We start from the raw sequence: 20,553 nt of genomic DNA on the forward strand, positions 1-20,553 counted from the left end.
TGATATATTAGACCAGTGGAATAGGAAATATTCTATGTTGAACCACTGAACGCATGGAAATCCTCGTGGATTCAAAAATCCCATTCTAGACATTAAAGGTAGACTTAGTCTAAGTCGGCTTGTTCAATGTCGGCAGAAAATTTTATCCAAACTTGTCTCGAAAACAAACGGATCAATATTTTTATACATTAGAAAGCACATACAACATATGCAACATCCTTAAAGAACACACAGAGGAATGAGTTCTTGTCAGAGCTGATCTTCTCTTATCCCCATCCATATCCGCCTCCCCAACCCGGTCGTCCCCATCCGCCACCCCATCCAGGTCGTCCCCATCCTCCCATTCCGCCCATTCCACCCATTCCGCCCATTCCAAATGGACTAAATCCTCCCATCATTGGTCCTCCAAATCCAAATTGTCGTTTCTCTCGGAGAGATCTGGAAAAAGAGCAGTAAATTTCCTCTTCATGGAAATTACTAGTAAAAAAATGATTTAATGGAAATGTTCTGCACCTGTCATCAACTATATCGAGATCGTCGTATGGAGTAGGTAATGCGGTTATTACGGTTGCCACGACCAACAAGGTCACCAGTATTAAGGAACGCATTTGTTCTATGATAAAAAAAATAAAGTTTGAGTAAGTGAATAGAGTTAGAATAATTTTTCTGAGGTTTATGAACAAATTAGGAACACAAGCATAACTATAGGCGTGAAACTAGTACAAGTAAGCTAGGAAAAAATTCTCTCCATGTCAAAGAAGAACTAAAAGATTTAAAACAGACACGATGTGCTTGTGAATATAAAATGTTTTTATAGTTGTGCAATGACTGTAATGTTTTTGACGAACACCTATCATATCATCATTACTGGTTCTCGTTTTACGTCTGGTAATCATTCATTGTGCTTGTGTAGCCATTTTTTTCGTTCTTATTTTGATCAACCAATATGGGGGGATTAGAAATCGGTCGAGTCACCCGGTTAAATTCGAAGGGAATTCGACAAACGTCCTCGTCTCGGGACTCGTCAAACGAGCGATTATAGGAATTTAATGATTTGTTGGAAGTTGGAGGAGTCGCAATCGAATCGAATGCATGCTAGTAGAAAAACCTGTTTGATTTTTGTTTTTCTCTCCTCAGCTATCAGAGACAGTATTTTACTTTTCATTGTAAGGAATGAGAAATAAAAGAGGTGTAAGTTTTTAGGCTTAATTCCCTTTAATTCTTAGATCAAATAAATTCAGGTTTAAATAATAAGAAATCACTGAAGGAATCTATCTGAGTGAAATCGGAACAGTGCATAAATGATTGAATGATAGTAATAATACTAAATGATAATTAATAATTACATAATTAAATGTGTATACTGTATATAGTGCTTGAACGTTGTTAGGATTATTTATTATTTCCAATGATTATTTAATGCTCATCAACAGATTCTCATTGGAAAGAGAGTTACTGGTTGTGTTCGTGATAGTCTGAGCAGGAACTTGAGGTCCTATGAAGAATTTAGTTTTTTTCTTCCCTAAGTACGACCTTCGTTGAATCTTAGCATTGTATAATTGAATGATGTACTATGTTTCCTGGGCGAAAAACCACGATCGTCATCGATCTTTATTCTCGTTAACGTTTCGGCGCCGTTGGCATCTTCAGAGCCTGGAAAATGAAGATGTGTTATCTTCTATTCCCTGTCGCCCTGTCATCCCCGAAGACATCACTCAGCAAACAGATTACTCACCGACAGCGTCAGAGAAGCGGACCAGAACGGTCGTAACCGTGACAGCCATAAACCATGACATTAGTATACCGTACACCACCGGTAGTTAGAGTTGTTAGTGTGCCACTAATTTGGTTTTTGTTTGCTTTGTTTTCGTTTTTTTTTTTTGCTTGGTAAAAGAAGATTTACAAACATTTCTATTATAGGATCTGGGACAATGTAGGAAGCTTCTTATTCTATTACGTTTTCTGTTACCGGTGCCGGAACGGGTGTAGTGTAGCGGTTAGATGTTCCGCTGCCTGAACGATCGATAAAAGGTTCGAATTCCTCCTAGTGCTCACTAAGCCCTTCATCCTTCCGTGGTCGATAAATTGCTAAAAGACATGTCTCGAGGTTAAAAACAATGGCTTGACACATCCGCTCCTCCCCGCTCCCTCCCCCGGCAAGTCATTATATAGGCCTGTTACATATTTGCGAACCTCAAACGATTCTGAATTGAAGTGAAGGCGGAGGGCGCATCCCAAGCAGATTGATTAATGCCAGAAAATGTATCCTTTATCCTTTGTCCTTTTATCCTTTATTACCAGTGTCACCGAACACCCGTCGAACTGCTTTTTTTACGTTCAGTTTTTGAGCTTGTGAATATTATGGAAGTGACTAACGGAGAACTTAAAAATCCACAGAGTTCACCTTCCGCTTGTGAATAATTTCTTTATCTTCTCTTAAACACAACGAAGACCAGCTAAGTTTCAATTTTTCTACTCACTTTATTTTAGAGCTTTCATTTTGATTGAAGGTGAGATGTTGAGATGTAACCGATCAATCGATACAGTACGTACACGTTTTACTTTATTTCATCGTAAACATCTTCACTTGCGGTGAAAATTAAGCCTGAAACCTTGTGCTGGTACAAACAGTGGTCAACATTAATTAATAATAATTATTAATAATAAATAGTAAATGATAAATAATAAAGAATTAGAATTAATTAATAATTAATAATAATAGATAACTGAGCGTATAAATGCGTATACTTATCCTTGGGTGATACAAAAGGAGGCTAGGATGATTTTTGATTGAACTGTTGTATTTTTTAGATAAACTTCATCCTTAGGTGAGGAAAAAAAAAATTCTTTTTTTTTTTATTATTTGTTTTGGGGCTCAAGCAGAGTAGCTGTTAGAAATTAGCTGAATATTCGGCACTTAAATATGAAAACATATTCAGTGCTTGAATACATAAATCCACAAACGACGAAAAATTTTCAGACAGATTTAGTGAATATCAGGGGGATCTCTGCGTTCCCTTTGAAATGCAACACCAAATTCTGTTTGTGAACTAATTTTAAAGAAGACGGAAACAAATTTACCATATTATTTTTTTAATCTATTTTCTATATTCTACTTAATCATTCAAAAGAAAAAAACAGCAACAAATTTATTGGTGCCTCGAAAAAAACACTAGATTCATTACCAACAATGAATTAATTTAAAAATAACATTTGAAAAAAAAAACGTAGCAGAAAACCCCGCAGCACCATAAACACTAACAAAATGTGGAGGTCTGAAGGTTCTAAGAGATTAACCCCAGACGAATGGATGTCCTGCGTGGATCATGGGGGCGTGGATGAATCCAGGATGTGCGTAAGCGACTCGACGGAAGCCAACCGCAGGTACAGCTCCGTATGCCCAGTACGCTCTCTTCTTACGTTCGTTGCTACTGAGAAAAAATTATTTTAGAATTATGCACTGGATTCAGATGACACAATCGATATTCTAACGCATCTCGCTTTTCTTGTGGTTTATTTATTTGTTTCTACTGTACCTATTACTGTAGTTGTTTACTCTATCTGAATTTAAGAAGTTTACACACTTGCGGATTTGCATTTCATCAATCGTCGGCTCATCCATGTTATACTGGAAATCTGTAGGATCCGGCATTGGCTGAGAAATTCCTGGACAAAAAACTGCCAGGATAATGAGACATAGTGCGGCAAACATCCACGTGTTCATAGTTTTTTCGATTAGAATCCTGAAAAGAAGCAATTACTTGGTAAAAAATACAAAACACTGAGTAGTAGAGTGAAGAATTGTCTGATTGAATGAAAGATTAGATATTGGGACCGTGTGGAAATAGGAGCACTGAAGAAAATCAACAAATAAATATAGAGAATATCTTGTGAAAGTTACTGAAAAGTTATACGGAAATATAGTCACGCTTACTCGTAGTTCAGATTGTTTTCAATTCAGGATGTTTCTAGATTCCTGAAAACAACGTATCGTCTCTCCGCATTTCGGTAGTTTATCAAAAATTTCCCCAACTTTAAGGATTTTTTTAAGTTGGATTTCATTAGTTTTAGTTAATTTCTTGAAATTTTAGAATTCATCAAAATACTGACGTTTTTCTACCGCGAGTGGAAAGAAATAGTTCGAATGATCAGTCGATTCGCATCGATATCGCTGTAGTTTTGGAATGTTTCTTAGTTTATTATTTATAAGTGTTTCTCCTTAATGTACTAAAGAATTTAAAACCTCAAGAGTATGTTTACACAGTGAAAATTCAATATTAATTACTATTATTCAAAGGAGAAGAAATTTCCTTAGCAAAATCTTAAGAAAATGTGTGTAGGATCGGTGCAGCATCATTCTAACTCGGATTATATAGGCCCGATCAATTTAGAAATCTTCAAACATACATACCTATGTCTTTCTTTTACCACCAAAAAAAAAGTTTTGACCTTCTGTTCAGCGGAAAGTTTTTCTAATCAAAAATTGCTACGATTTTGACTATATACAAAAACGTGGTCAACCTTGGTGTACATGGCACAAACTCAAGGACGGTGAGGATGTGTGGTTCTAATTTGCTCAAATTAAATCGAATAGACTGTGTGTTTGTAGCGAATGCATAAACATGCATAATTCTGAATTTTTTTCTCTACAAGGACCTTCTACAGCTTAATTTTACTCTACTACTGAATATGTTTTTTTCCCAATTGAAGTTGAGTGTTTAAATCAAAACGGATCACAATTCGTTAATTTTTATCTTCTATTTTCTTCAATTTTTGCAAAAGAAAGCAGACGACGGTGGAATAGACGAAGAAGAGATAAACGATATTTTGGTTTTCAATGCAGCGAGATTATAAACTTTGTCAAGAAACACAGTTAGAAGTACATTTTTTTCAATCAATGAAAAGGTAATCCGAGTTTATATTGGACTTCGTTCTGTTCTATGCTAATTTGGTAGCTCATTATTTTTAATAAACAATGCATTTTGTACCGACACCTATAAAATCTACTATGGTTCCTTGAAGAAGATTGTTTTATTGAATTTTGCATTGATTTACTTAGTCATATCAAGAAATAGTTGCTTATGTCTTATGGCGTATTTGCCACAAAAAAATATAAAAAAATAAACTAAAGAAATAAAAGAGTTTAGCATTTATCACTTATTCACAAATACTTGTCATGGCTTCATTTTTCTCTTCTGGATATTATTTTTTTCCTGAGTTTTTTAGTTTTTGAATTGTTTTCAAGGAAATTGTTCACATAAATCCTTTTATAACTCCTATAATATTAAACATCAGGTACATTTCGCGGATACTGTTCTGATCGCCGTTTTAGCAAGCAATTGCGCTAATGTTTTTGCCTTAAACCTTATTTCATAGGATTCTCGATTTACATCGTACTTTCTGTAGCTGCCTTTTTTAACTCTTTTTTTTTCGGCTGTAATTCATCTCTTTCCAATGCTCTTCTACGAAGAAAATTCTACTTATGTTATTGCGTTCTATGAGAAAAATTAAAAAAAGGCTCTGACTAGGAAATTATTTATTGACGTTGTATATAGACTCATACGATTGACCATTAGATCCGTGGTGGTACGAAAGTGGGTGCAGTGGTTTTATTTGAAAACCTATTACCGTCTAGTTTTTATTATCTCTAATTACCACATCTTCCAAATGTTGGTTGACCTTCAATGTGTGGATTTCGACTGACCTGTAATGTAATAATTTTGAATGTTCACTTCGCAAAGCAAAATCATGCGAGCTCGGTTGAAAAACGTACTTCCATCATCAACGGTTTCTCCGATAGATCCGCTGTTTTTTTTCGTGTTTCCAATTTCTTAATTAAGCACGAATTTGTATAGAAATAAAAGAAAGATTCAGCTTTCCATGTAGAATCAAATAAATAGAAAAAAGTGAGAAATTTCAGACTTTCAACGGTTAGAAGCAACAGACCATCGTCATCGGCCAATTACGGTATTTGTGGAAAAAAGACGTGTGTAGAACAACGAGGATGTTACAGCGTAATACGGTAATTGAATAATGAAGAAACGAAAAGTTTATCATCCCTCGATTTTCTTCACTTGCTTTCAAATTTTCAAGTAAACTTTTTTTTCTGTTTTCAAGTAAAGTAAAGTGAACTTTTAAATAAAGTGAGTGCTTAGTGATAATCAAATTCTTTGGTGTACTATATCATAAATAAGCGTTTGAATTCTATGATCTTCAGTCAGAAAGCATAAAAATTCGCTTTACCCAATATTTATAACACGTTGCAAAATTGAGAGAAATTTCTAGTTGAGTAATTTGTGAGAAAATTTCCGAAGAATGCGGAAGCAGGATCGTACCAGTCAATGCATTCGTCCATTCCTTATGTTTATGCTGAATGCAAGTGCCAGACGTAGGTTTATATTTTAAAGAATTTGATAAAAATTTTGCGTACAGTGTTCTCAAAGTACATTTACAATCTTTCGTGTTGCTTAAAATTTTTATGATGTGATTGATGGACATTTTTCGGGCCAAACAAGGTCATTTTGAGAGATAATCCAACGAAAAAAAGAATTTGTTCGGGTAAATGTCATTTTCAAGTCTGAATTTGTTTACTTTTAATATCTTGAAACGATAATATAAGGCCTAAGAATAAATATTCAGACAACAAATTAATATTAGACACCATATATTGCGTGATCCACACCGCACGTGAACTTCCATTTTCCAGAACATTCCCTAAATAATATTGCTTAAATAATATTTTGTGAAATAATTCTTGTCCTTTAATTGCACATTCAAATGTACATGGGAAAAAAAGAGCTGGTAAACTCAATAATTATTAGATAGGAATTTTTCACTGCATATACATATGTATAGTTGTATGTTGATTTTTTAAAAAGCCTTATCGATACTTCGAAAGTTGTAGAACAGTCGGTAGGAGGTTCCGCTGCTAATGCACGATCGGTAAATGGTTGGAAATCGTCCCAGTGCCAACCAAGACTTTCATCAATTCGTTGCCGATAAATTGTTACCATACGTGACTCCATGTCGTTTTTATAGGCTAGACTCACAGGTAAACTTCGAACGATTCTGAATTGAAGTGAACGCGTGAGCGCATCTGAAGTGGATTGATGGATCCTGGACACTTTAACCACTTACACTTTTATGGATTTTATTGATTATTATTTTTTTTTTCAGATAACTAAAATGGAGTTGAAAAGACGGAACCAAACATTTTAGACACCTTCTACGTTTCCTTTTTCGTTTTCTTGTTAGATGAGGAGATAATGCAGCGAAAGACCCTCATGAAATTTGCATTTTGAATTACTGGGATGGATCTCTGGAAATTCTGGATGGCATGGAAACAGCCGTGCAGAAATTCAGATAAAAACAAAAGATGTAGAGAAGAAAAAAACGTGGCCAAAAACTATTCGAAGTATCGAAAACCTTTTGTACGATGAATGAGAAGAAATTGAAAGTGATCAAACTGATTACAATGGAGAACGCTGATGGGTGATGGTGATTTTCAGCTTAAAAAATTCGTATAAAAATAATATACAATAATATAATATATAATAATATAATACATAATAAATAAATAATATAGTATAATAATATATAATAAAATATTAAAAAAGTTTTATTCTGCTCCGAAAACAGATGGATCAGTGTTTGATTCATCAAAATTGTCAATTTCGGATGCTGATAGACAAGCAACGGAAGACTACATAGCATTGCTGTTTCTCCATACTCATCCAAAGTCTCAGCCTGGAGAAATCCTGGATTATCCTGGAAAAAATGGAAAATTTAAATGAGGAAAACAAGTAGAAACCAATCTTTTTTTGTCCAGAACGCTCTGTTTTGATGGTTTGGAAAAAAGGAAATCATCGAAACTAAAAAAAAAAAACAATTAAAACAGCATGGTTTTGTGAATGAGAAATTTCCCATCTAACACTGTAAAATTCTGCCGATACTTTTCAATTTACATTTTTATTTTTCTGGCTGAAGGAAACAGCCACAAATTGTTTCTCAAACGCAATAATTGCGCGGAAATCGAATTGATGACGTAGTTCTCAATTTTCTTTTTTTGTTATTCTATCATCTATAAGTTTTGATTTATTTTTGATTGAAGTGCGATAGGTTAGAATGACTTGCTGATTTGTTTTACTTTTTATTTCCCTTCTCTTTTATTGTCGTTATAAAGATCATATAATTTAAGAGACGATGAGGTGGACAAGAAATTATGTAGGTGTACAAATACTTGACCTTTTTCAAATAAATAGCGCTGTGACGTCCAGGAATCAATCAGTCCCATCCAGGAATCCAGTCATATGATTAAATTATACTGTAAATAGGGGTGAGATTCAATAATTTTCAGCAGAAATTAAAACAGAAGTAATTTTCTTAGTGTCTTCCACAAACTACAAGCACTCCTTGAGAGTTACATGTGTGTCGTCTTTTGTGATAATTTCTTTTTAGGCACAAAATTTATTGAAAAAACAACACATTATTAGCAATACAAAAAAAGTTAAAAAAAGAGTCAATCAGAATGTGATTTTACGATAAAAAATTAGCTGTAAGCATCATTTTTCTCTCTCTCTACATAATTCTCGTTCATCCATATCCACAGCAACAGCAACAACAGCAGCAACAACCACCGAATCCACCACCGAATCCACCACCGAAAAATGGTGGATAACCACCACCAAAGAATGGAAAACCGAATCCACCAAAACGTTTCGCACGTAACGATCGTCGACAACGTCTTCTTCGTCCCCATTGTCGTTTCACTCGCCTCAGCGTACTGAAAGATCATTCTTTCCAATCCGGTTTTTTTGAGGAGAAGAAATAACATTTACTGAAGAAAATGGCGGCCAACTTTTTAGTAAAGTACTAAAGTTAGTACTCGTTAAAATACTCGTTTGTAGTTAGTAAAGTACTAGTAAGGGAAACATTTTCCTTACTTGACCACGGCATAGTTCTTTTTCAATGAGATAATTTATTGGAAATTCGTGCACACACTTAATTTCACTTTTCTCCGCTCAGTAGAAAAAATATCCATACGTTTAGGTGGAGCTTTCGTATCACAATATATTTTCACATCGGGGAGGTTAGAATATTTACATTTTCGTGAAATAGTTCATTTTGTGATATTTACAGCTACTGGAGAAGCTAACAGTTCCATCTATGATCCTCAAATTCGGCTATAATATTACTTGCTATCTTTAATTGTTCATCTATAATTACTATCATCTATAATTGCTATGCGACATTTTTTAACATATTTTCTAGTAGTTACACACAATTTTTTCATACAGGGAATAGATCAAAATACAAAATAGTTTCTAACCCTATTAATTTACTGTTAAGGGAGACGAACTTCGAACTAATAAGTGAAGTTAGGAAAGTGATTCGCCAGATCCCTAACGCTCGTCGTATGGAGACAAGCGACAGTAGATCAGAAATTGCTAATTTCTGTCAAAATCGTGAAATGGTGAATAGAAACGTGAAACTTTATCGCGTAGTTGCTAGTAAATCACAGACGTTCTCGGATTTTTTTAAGGCAACGAGTTTCCAGCCATGTAACAAAACTGGACGTAACACTAGGCCGCAGACTCTTGTCTATCCTAAACTTAAATGCATAACTTTGAGTACTCTACGATTACTGTAATTTATTTTGAATAAAAAAATTTTTTTTTGATGTTAGTACGAGATGTAATTAATCAAATGAGAACTAAACTTACCATATTAAAAGAATAAAACTGCTATAACCGTATAACAGTACTTTACAACTCCCTCTGATTTTACAGGAGCTGGTACATTCGCTTGTCGAAATTTCTTTTTATTTATTTTATTTATTATTATTTTCTTACTCTTACCGTATCCAACCCGAGCCTTTACACTTTTACACATGCACGCGACAGGGATTTATGAACATTATTTCCACACTATATCCTAAGATTCGTCTGGCGAGATATATGGAGCGAATTTATACTAAAGTGGTCTAATTTACAGAGCTATGCAGGGAAAACTGGTTATCTAAGAATTTTGAGGTAGCTCTGAAATTTCTAAGGCACAAATTTTACTTCAGAACCGAGCTCCACGCCGTAGTCGTTCGCAGATCCCAACGGCAACTGTGTATATCCGTGAAAATACGCAACACTTACCTTAACTCCAGGGCTTCCTTAACAGTTTTTGGATCATTTTCTCTCTTGTCCCTCCATGAAGCATCTTCGATCACAGCAGGAACTTGAGGCTCAGCAAGACTCGATCGAATAGGTAATGTCAAGGATAAGTCTGAGAGATCTAGGCTTGCAGCGAACACAACATGGATGACCGCTAGGCAGCTGATCAGCAGCACGTGCATCTTCTGAAAGGTAGTGATGTACGAGGGCAGTTTATAGTACCTTTTATAGCACAAGGTCATGACAGGAAGGCGTTCGGCCAACAGAAATGTGCGCGCACTTCGGCAACTGAACTTTTAATGATGAAAATATTGAAAAGTCATAGAAGAGGTGTAGAAAAACTAGGTCACACGGAATCCTTCGCAATAATGCACACAGTTATTCTCATACAATCATCTGGTGATAAGTAAATTTTTGTCAAAGGCTGCAATTGGGTCACAGCTATTTTTGTGATGGACCACCAAGGAGTCAGAAATTAAAAAAAAAATAAGGAAACAGAAATTCCCCGTCATCATCATCTGTACTTAGCTTAACGAGGCAATTTTGTAGATAAAATTAAGTTGTATTCGTTCGAGAGAGTCTCAAAGATCATAAGTTAAAGAGGATACTAATTACTGGTATAATATTCCTTAGATATTCCTGACTTTCTGCTTGTCATCCACCAAAATACACCTTATTTCAGATTTTTCATGACTGAAACTTCTGCAAAAAATATGGAGCTACCCAGAATTGCACCGTTTCCGTTCACGAGGAACTGATCTCTGTAAATGTGCGCAAATTTGCAAGGATTGGAAGAACGAACAGATCTCTGGAAATTCATGACTAGTACAGCTTTAGATTTTTTTTTTCACTTTTTTACACTTCTTTCTTACATTTTCCTCCTCAAATGGGGAATACATGAAGAAGATGACAAAAAAAACATTTTTTTATCATTGTTGTTATCTTGAACGACGACCGACGGACGTTTCATGACCGCCGTAACCGTAGTCGTAGAGTACAATTGTAAAGGAAATAATAAGATATGACAACCGTGGACGTCTGGAAACAACAAATATTTCGAATGTCTGCTTTACCTTATGGATTACTGTTTGTTTTTCTTCTAAGAATTGAAATCTGTACGTATCCTTGGATTGGAGATCTTACGAGTTGTAGTGGAGTTCGCTCTGGCTGCTGGCTGTTACTGGACGTGGAAACTGAGGAAACACCCTCAACTGTACTCAATGATCTATTTATTCTGAAAGAACAATTTCCAGATGTTTTCCAGATGTCAGATGTTTTCGCAACCTTTTTTCTCGAATGTATTTGCCTTTGCCCAAAAATCGGCGATTTTTCTGCTGAATTATACCTTATAGAGTGGAAAAATTTGTAAAAATTTGAACATGGTGCACATCCACCTAAAAAAGTTTTCAGTTCTCGATTTTCTGCTCTATTTTGGGTGATGGGTGACTGGTCGTTTCATCCTGAGGTTTCATCGAATATTATGGCAGTGATTCACGATTGAGTTAAACACTATGACGATAATAATAAAAAACATATTTAAAAAATTTGAAAAAATACAAATACAAAAAAATAAAATCTAATAAAAATAATTTAAAAAAAATAGAAAAAGGAGAAAATAGAACAAATAAAAAGATAAAAAAAATGACCAGTAAAAATTAAATCAAGTAAAATCGAATAAATTTCCTATCTTATATAAAATATAATACATTTAGTAGTATAATATACCAATTATATTTTAATGTAATACACTCAGCCAGTACTGACGTGGATATGTGCATCTTCGTTTTTTTAGCCATAATTTCTCTCTCACTTCCGACCGAGGGATTTTTTTTAAGCAGTACTTTTTCGCATGTTAAAAATGATGATATCGTGATAGCTTTCGAAACCGGTCCAACCGGTAGATGATATCAATTTGTGATTAGGAAGCACAACAATGACATATGGGAAGCTGATTGGTTTCAAAAAACAGAGAAACATCCACGCTCCTTGAGACGTAAAGTAAAGTAAACTTCTGCACTCTAGCAATAAGATAGAAATAAAGATAAAGATAAAGTTTCTGGCGTTAATCAATCCGCTTCGGATCCACCATCACGTTCACTTTAATTCAGAATCGTTTGAGGTTTACAAACGCGTAACTGGCCTATACAGTGAAATGCGGGGGCCGCCGATGTGTCAAGTCAGTGTTTTTATCCTCGCAAACAAGCCACTGGTACCAATTTATCGACCCCTGAAGGATGAAAGGCTCGCTGAGCACTAGGAGGGATTCGAACCTGCGACAGATCGTGTAGAGAGCGGAACCTCTAACCGCTACACTACTCATGCCTTGCACTCTAATAATATGAGAAAAAAGATTAAAAAAGGATCAACGTGTAAGTGATATGATATGATTTCTGATAAAGAATCTCTGAAATACAATTCACAAAAAATACAGTTTAAAAAACAAGTACTTAAGCTGTTAAAATTTAAAAAATACAGTACATACAGATCCAATGCGGACAACGTATAGGACGAATTTACGCTATCGTTTATTAAAGGTGTTTAGGTATTGATTCATGCTACAAACTCGGATGGATCACGGATCACTGAGCAATCATAGATCACCATTTTCCTCTCTTCCCTCACCTCTCTTTTTTTTTTCTCTCTCTCTCTCTTTCTCTCTGCGAATATAACGTGCAAACTTTAACGGCACGAACATATATATTCACTCCACACCCAGCAAAAAAAGGGCTCTCCTTAATTTTTAGAGATCGGGCTTTTTTTTTAAAGGAAAGTTGTGACGATTTGTTGGTTCTTTACCAGTTACACAACTAATTACTAAGAGAATAAATAAATACTAAGAGAAGATCTCCAATGGTTTATTTTAAACGAGCAAAAGTGCTGGAAAACCGTGGAAGCTGGAAATTATTTCGCATATGTTGTCGAAGCTGTAAAAAAAATTGAAATGATTAAAAAAATTCAAAAAAAAATCGAACTCTTGGCCAATTAGATGTGACAGTTTTTATTGGTCGATTATCGATTGTCGATAATTTTCACTGCTATTCCCTACCACTTATTAATGGTTATAATAGTTTTTCGTTAATATTTGCTAATTAATTAAGTTATAAATTGATTAATTAGTTAAGCTATGTATAATTTCCTGGGAATCAAGAATTATATATTTTAATTGTAAATATCCACATATGTGGGGAGAATGAAAAAAATTTGCTTGAACGTGAGCTAAAGAAAATCTTGCCTTCTTCAAACGCTTTAGGAACGATACGGTACTTGGACCAACGGCTGAAGCGAACAACACAATGGAGCAAAAAAAAAGAGTGAATAAGAGTACTACTGGGGAAATTTGAAATTTAAAAACTACTAAAATTACTTTAAAAATCACTGAAATAAACCACTAAAATTAAAAGTGATTTCTGAAAAAGAATGAGTTCTTGGAACACATTGGTTAGTCAGCTGAGACTCTTTAACGCGAAAACAGTAATAGAAATGTGTTGCGCAAGAAGAAAATTGAATAGAATATGAAATTTTTGTTCTTCTATTCGTCGCAAAGTGTGTCTGAAGTAACAAGAATGTCTAGACGATAAAGATTGGACCGCAGCACTATTTAAAATATTTATATTCATAATGAAATAAAATTTTTGGGGGCTCAAGTAAGCTTTTTAAATGTGTATGTGTTTCATAAATGTTAAATAAATCAGAAAAATTTCAAATTTTAGATAGGTATAAATTGCGTGAAACTTCTTGGGAACACCAGCCATGTTCAACAGCTAACCGAGGAATTTATACTCTGCGATGAAAGGTAGTTTTTTTTTCTTATTCGCTAAATTTAAAGGTGCATTCATGTTCACAAAAACTTCAATGTTATTCTTTGTTGTATTAATGTAAACATAGAACCTGAATTATTTGAATGAACAAGGACTGGATATTTTCAAGGACTATGTCATAGAAGTGCTCCCTATAAGGTGCAGGTTGCTTGCATACATTTGTCTACTCTATTGGAACAGGTTTTTTGTTTATTCTATTTGGGAATTTATGGAATAAAAAACAGCTTAACATATTTTTTTTCAAAATTCCTTTACATTCCAAAACTGATTAAGATTCTATATTAGTGCTGCAGAAAGAAATGCTCAATTACTAGAAGAATTACTTTTTATTTTTATTTTTAAAATGTGGCTGAGGCCCAGGAATATTTGTATTTTGAATTCTTCATTATTAAAAAAAAATCCATTATACAGGTGCACTACATTAAATAATTCCAATAGAAATCTATTTGCTCTCAAAATTTAAAAAAATAAATATTTAAATCTATAATTCTTTTTATTTATTTAAAATATTTACATGTATATAAAAAAATAAGTCAAAGAAATGGTTAAAAATGACAAAATCTAAAAATCTGAGCTAAGAACATGAGTTAAGGGCAGAAAATTCATAAACGAAAAAAGGAAGAATTTCATAAAGAAATTTTCTTTCCAAAACTCTATGAACGCTCTTTTCGCTCAAAATGACGCAGTGACTGCAGGTGGATTGCACAGACAAGAGAGTTCGCATCATTCTTTGGTACATTTTCAATTTCTCTGACAAAAACAGCACTCAAGAAATTAGTGATCATGTCTGGACTTACTGAAACTGATCAAAGTTTGATGGTACTTTAAAAAAAACCAACACAGTCAATTACTTTTTACCTTGGGATCTTCAGTATTTATACTAACGACCCATTCCCTTCGATTAATTTTAACATCACCGATTAATTCCAGACTCAGTTCTTTGAAAGAGGTGACTGATTTAATTCAATAAGTGGTCCAATGAGCAGTTTAGCCGTTTAATGTAAAATTCAAAGAACAACTGATCTTCAATATTTTTCCAGACGAATGATGATGGAGAATGGTGAACAAATCAATTACCGTCCAACTATGTGAGGTTGGATTCGCAAGGAAATATGGCGAAATAACTCTAGTATGGAATAGATAATGAGGTATAAAGAATTCGCAAATGTTATACGGTATGTAAATAACCTAAAGAGCAAAAAAGACAAAGACAAGTTTCATAGTTCACACAGAACTTGACTTGTAGTGTATAACTAATTTCGCAGCTATTTTTTTGATGAGACAAAATTTGCTTTGAATTTGAGACATCCGGAATTAAATGAATGCTGTCCGGAGGTTCAAACGTTCTTAAGCTTCCCAATGTTCCAAAATTTCACAGTTCATCCTTGCAATTTTTATTTGGAACTGTGTTTCTTACAAAAGTATTCCTTGGATAAACTTCAAAAAAAAAACAACAACAACAAAGCTTCAAAAACATTCTACTCATTTCACTGTGCCGCATAATAATGAGGTTACTTAGAGCACCTCCTGATTTTTTTGGACCAATTTAAAGTTGACTTTGATGTGAGGAGTTCGAACAGTATTGATAAGAATTGCGTTCTTTCAAGTGCTTGTTCCTCTGTTCCCCTTTTGCAAGATCCTGATTCAACTGTGGATTCCAAAATTAACGTTTCTGAGCTGTTCGAGCGATAACTACGACCATTTCTTTTTTTTTTACAGCTGTCCTTAATGTCTTCGATATTAAATCCTTTTCAAAATTATCAGTTCTCAAAAAATATGTGGTTTCACATTTTGTCGCAATATAAAACTCATAGAGGGGCGGGCGCAGCGCAATTGGTTAGAGGTGGCACGCCCTGCACGATCGATCGGAGGTTCGAATCCTCCATAGTGCTCACCAAGCGTTTCATCCCTCCGAGGTGGATAAATTGGTACTGACTTGTTTGGGAGGATAAAAACACTTACTTGACACATCGGCTAGCCACCTCAGGTCATTGTGTAGACCGGTTACACGTTCGTAAACCTCAAACGATTCTGAAAAGAAGTGAACGTTGGGGCACATCCGAAGCCGATTGATTAACAACAGGAACTTTTCCTTCATCCTTTATCAATTCTCAAAATATACGTAGTTACACAATTCGTCGCCATATGAAATTCATAGAGTAATTACCTTGATTACCTTCACTCCCGTTGATCTTCGAACTGGTTGAGCGGGCGCCAGTAATTCTTCCACTTGTCCCGATCGCGTGCCAGAGTAGCCCAGTGGTTCCTCCTTTCGCGTGGGATACGAAGAGAATCATATTTTTCTTTAAAGGACTTCGTGAAGAAATCTGACCATCGGGTCGGCGGTCTTCCTGTAGTGCGCTTAATATCGCGGGGAACCCAGTCGCTCACGGCTCTGGTCCAACGGTTGTCATTAAAGCGCATCACGTGTCCGGCCCACCTTATTTTACTTTCCTTGGCAAAGGCGGCGGCATCTCTAATCTTCGATCGCTGACGTAGGAGAGAACTTCGAATCCCGTCCCTCACTTGCGTAAAACGGGATACTCCTAGCATCACTCTCTCAATTGCGCGTTCAATGACGCTCACCGCGTTTTCTTCCTGCTTGTGAAATGCTCAGGTTTCCGAAGCATAGGTCAAAGCAGGAAGTACGGTGGTGTTGAAGAGGTGAGCACGGAGCCGCGTGTTCCTGGTCTTCTTCACTACATCCTCGATGCTCTTGTATGCTCCCCAAGCCACTCGTCTCCTTCCGCCCAGCTCGGGGGTCAGGTCGTTCATCATGTTCAGTTCCCGACCCAGATAAACGTAGCTGGTGCATTCGGATATGTTCGTTCCGTTGAGGGTGAATGGGGCATCCGAGACCCATCCGTTGCGCATGAACATCGTCTTTTGCAGATTCAGCTGAAGACCAATGCATCCACATGTTTCGACGAAACATAGAGTAATAGATATATAGTATTCATAGATAACTTATGGACAACAGATATATATTCATAGATAACTCATATGAAACTCACTCATCTTAACTGTTGATTTTTTGGGCACTTTGTTAAGTATCTTAAAGGCATCACCCCACGAATCTGAGGTGGTACGGATTTCAGGTGGAGTATTCGTATACGGGATCGTAGATTACGAAGAGGTGGGTGATTCCGTCCATTTCTTTCTAATTGCCGTAAAAAACGGCCTGGAAGATACGGCTTCAGGAGTTCTGGAGCACTATTTTCTACAAGGAGCTCGATTGGAGAGCGCCGAGCGATTGCCTTGCGCACGCGCCGCATCTTCCGGATCGTTTTTTACGGGATTTAGGAAGAAATGAACGGAATCATCCCCCTCTCCATAGTACAAGAATCCGTATATGAATACTCCACCTGAAATCCGTACCACCTCAGATTCGTGGGCTTTAAACTGGACACGGATCTTGGATAACGAGGGAACGTTGCAGCCAGCCCAAGTATAGTCTTTGTAACTAAAATGATTTGTGTTTTGAATGTGAGGAGGTAGGTATGTGAACCATCCCTATGAATTTAAAAAGCGTCTGCTGGCGGTCCCAGTTATCTTTGACATCGCTTCTCCTCTCCTACAGTATGAAAATACTCATTATCACCATTGAACACCATCATAAATTCCATAATTAGATGGGCTCCGAGTAGATGAGATTCGTCCCTATTTAAAATTTGAGTAATTGAAATTGATTAAATGATCGTTTTTAATTGATATCATTAATGATTGGATTTTTCAGCATGGTTCCAGAAAGGGTAAAAATATAAGGTTTATTCGTCAAGATCTAATAATACTATATAATTTCCCTGTGTAATGTGCCCTATGGCAATTTAATATCAAAAACTCATGTAATATCTTTTAACGTGCTGTTAATTTTCAGTTGGAACATAGTATTGTACCCATTTTCACCAAGAATACATGATTTTTTTAAACAATTTCATATTCTTCTCTCCTTAAAACTCCAGCATGGTAGATCTTTTATTTTTACGGGCTGAAGGAGCAGATTGCACGAATTTTTTACTGCCGTCTTCTTATCTTGTACTTGTTGAATAATAGATGATGTTTATTGTTTATTTTTTTTGTTCTTAAAATTCGATACAACTCGGTCTCATATCTGTGGTCGTTGCGATGTGTTTTTAAATTGTTGTTACAGCGAAAAAAAAACCCCGGGAATATTACAATTTCCTTTGTGATTTTTTTTTGTCTGAATAAAAAATTAAAACTCCTAGTGTTTGTTGCGTGTTTTGTAACATTTGTTTATTTGTTTGCTGTAAACAACAGTACGGTCGCTAATAGATCCAAACTAAAGCAAGACGATTAGCTAGTCCTCAGACATTTCTAGCCTGATGTGGGCGGAAATTAATTATTTATCCGATAACTAGTTCCTCCTAACCAAGTTTAAAAGGATAAAAGACAAGATTATAGGGTTCCAGAATCCTTTCAGGATGCGCCAACGCACTCGTCCTCTTTTCAGAATAGAGGGAAGTTTATGAATACGTTTAAGGGCCTGCGGTAGAGTTGTGGATTATAAAGAGAAGTGTGGGTGTTTATGTTTATTGTTTATTTATTCCTGTAAAAATATGGTTTATTTGTTGAAATTCGTAAATATATATAATGGCGCCCTTAACTCGTATGGGCCAATCAACGTAGTAATTAAGCTTTTACCCTAGCCTTTTATCCTAGTAATTCTGAAACCATTTTATTGAGTTGGGAGATTTAGGAAGGATGCCAACTACGTGGTTGGCCTCGGCCCGGTTTCGAACCATCTACCGTGCGGAAACTCCCACCGCTGCGCTACATTTAGGGTGGTCCGCGTGAAGCGTGAAGGGCTATGGAAAATCCAGTGATTCGGTGATTGTTTGAGCCAAAGAACCAGTGAACAACACCAGCTGGACTTGCTACAAAATTGGGTCCCAGCCCATGGGGCAAAGAAGACATTGGACTGGAGTGAGACCAATCCTTAGGATTTCTGGACGAAGGTGTTTGGAAGTTAAACTCCTCAATCTCAGTTTTTTTTTGATTTTGCTGTGTGGCCGATTTCAGAGCAGAAAGCTTGCTCTTTTGAGCACAAGTCACTGGAGTCATTCGCTGAACTGAGCCCTGGATGAGGCACGGGGGCATGGGAACTGGCAAGAGAACTGATCGTGCGCATCCTCAAAAATTTCCGGAAGAGATTGGATCTTCTATTGAAGTCGAAAGCGGTCATTCTGCATGTGATGTGTGAGATCATACGTAGAATATTTTGACTAATGAATTTGAGGAAAAAAATTCTTGTTTTGATTAATTGGTGCAAAGTTGTGGGTAATTTTTTTTGTGTCATATTTCCTGTGGACTCTTCAGGGCATAGAGGTTAAGTTTGTTCGCATAGATGGAGTATGGAAGGAGTACAGGCTCAGCGGACCCTTTAAATAAAATATTTATGGTCAGATCAGCCGATAAGGGGCATCAAATAACTATTTTCAATGAATGTCCAACTATAACTCTTTAGAAAGGCACTTCACGACCGTATTCCTTCACCGTTACCGTATTCCTTCAAATTCACCTTAAGTTCATATCCTAGGAGTAGCTTTGCGTTTGGATTTAGTCTCAAATAAATATCCTTGCAAATTCTTTGATATAAACGTATAGTGCTTGAATCTTCCATATTTGTAGAACTAAGAGAACTCTGTATTAGAAATTTTTAAAAAATGTAAATTTTACTTATACAACGATTTGAAAGACTATTTAATTAATGTAAAATTTTGATAACACCTATTTTTGCGAAGTTCAATTAATAAAGTTCTAATAGGAACACCTGAAAAATTAAGTTGTAGGTTTCCATTTGCATCTGTAATCCACGACAAGAAGATTAATCTTACGGCAAATTTTTAAATTCCACTAAAAATTCCACTAAATTTCAGTTTACTTCTTCTCACAGCCTCTGCAGCAGCGACGGCATCCGTATCCACGACCGTAGCCGAACGGACGACCGTAGAAATATGAACGACGAAAGCCGAATGGACCACCAAATCCATACGGTCTACCAAAAGGTCCACCAAAAGGTCCACCAAAAGGTCCACCAAATGGTCCACGAAATGGTCCACCAAATGGCCCATCAAATCCAAATTGACGTTTTACTCTCGTTAACCTAAAATTTTGAGAGTTCTGTTAGATTTATCTCAATTTCCAGTGAAATATTCTTACAGATCTTCTCCAATCTGCACGATGTGTTCTGGTTTCCTCTCGGATATTTTTTCAATCGGCGACGGGGCAGCGATAGCAGCGTGGAAGATCGGAAATAAGAAAAGCAAGGCTAAATTTCTTTCCATCCTCTTTCCTTCTTTTAAGCTGCCAATCTGAAACTTTTCACATCTGTTTCTCGTTGTTTTCCTGATAAATAAAGAGATCCTTGAATTATTGACGTAGGAAATGCGTTTACGTTACAAAGGGACCATCGAAATTCTGAGATTTTAGTACTTTTTTTCAAAAAAAACTTATTATTGAGTAATATCTTCAATTATATGTGAAAGCAATTTATGAAAACCTGGAATAATTATTTCAAAGAGGTAAAACAAAATACAAATAATACAAATTTG

At 35.8% G+C, this 20,553-nt stretch overlaps 4 protein-coding genes across 8 annotated transcripts; all 4 read right to left on the minus strand.

Moving 5' to 3' along the window:
* Positions 1–266: 266 nt before the first annotated feature.
* RB195_020843 (uncharacterized protein) lies at positions 267–1,784 on the minus strand (the record flags this gene model as incomplete). Of its 2 annotated transcripts, XM_064189348.1 has the most annotated exons (4): positions 267–438; positions 514–613; positions 1,573–1,653; positions 1,736–1,784. In XM_064189348.1, 4 exons carry the CDS (start codon positions 1,782–1,784, stop codon positions 267–269), a joined length of 402 nt encoding a protein of 133 aa, XP_064045228.1. The 2 variants fall into 2 exon arrangements, with proteins under 2 accessions (XP_064045228.1, XP_064045229.1); XM_064189347.1 differs by lacking the exons at positions 1,573–1,653; positions 1,736–1,784 and having other exon boundaries at positions 514–608.
* A 1,508-nt stretch (positions 1,785–3,292) lies between these two features.
* Positions 3,293–10,345, minus strand: RB195_020844 (uncharacterized protein; the record flags this gene model as incomplete). 3 transcript variants are annotated; one of them, XM_064189351.1, is made up of 4 exons in its annotated part: positions 3,293–3,431; positions 3,585–3,666; positions 8,637–8,782; positions 10,146–10,345. In XM_064189351.1, the coding sequence occupies 4 exons, from the start codon at positions 10,343–10,345 to the stop codon at positions 3,293–3,295; spliced, it is 567 nt and encodes a 188-aa protein (XP_064045230.1). The 3 variants fall into 3 exon arrangements, with proteins under 3 accessions (XP_064045230.1, XP_064045231.1, XP_064045232.1); XM_064189349.1 differs by lacking the exons at positions 8,637–8,782; positions 10,146–10,345 and adding an exon at positions 7,050–7,096 and having other exon boundaries at positions 3,585–3,743; XM_064189350.1 differs by lacking the exons at positions 3,293–3,431; positions 3,585–3,666 and having other exon boundaries at positions 8,593–8,782.
* Positions 10,346–16,594: 6,249 nt separating this feature from the next.
* RB195_020845 (uncharacterized protein) lies at positions 16,595–16,861 on the minus strand (the record flags this gene model as incomplete). 2 transcript variants are annotated; one of them, XM_064189352.1, is made up of 1 exon in its annotated part: positions 16,595–16,861. In XM_064189352.1, the coding sequence occupies one exon, from the start codon at positions 16,859–16,861 to the stop codon at positions 16,595–16,597; it is 267 nt and encodes an 88-aa protein (XP_064045233.1). The 2 variants fall into 2 exon arrangements, with proteins under 2 accessions (XP_064045233.1, XP_064045234.1); XM_064189353.1 differs by having other exon boundaries at positions 16,595–16,855.
* Positions 16,862–19,879: 3,018 nt separating this feature from the next.
* On the minus strand, positions 19,880–20,286 carry RB195_020846 (uncharacterized protein; the record flags this gene model as incomplete). Its single annotated transcript, XM_013439254.2, has 2 exons — positions 19,880–20,105; positions 20,162–20,286. 2 exons carry the CDS (start codon positions 20,284–20,286, stop codon positions 19,880–19,882), a joined length of 351 nt encoding a protein of 116 aa, XP_013294708.2.
* Positions 20,287–20,553: the final 267 nt, after the last annotated feature.

This window comes from Necator americanus, chromosome II (genome assembly GCF_031761385.1).
Source record: "Necator americanus strain Aroian chromosome II, whole genome shotgun sequence".
In the NCBI taxonomy this organism is placed as follows: domain Eukaryota; kingdom Metazoa; phylum Nematoda; class Chromadorea; order Rhabditida; family Ancylostomatidae; genus Necator; species Necator americanus.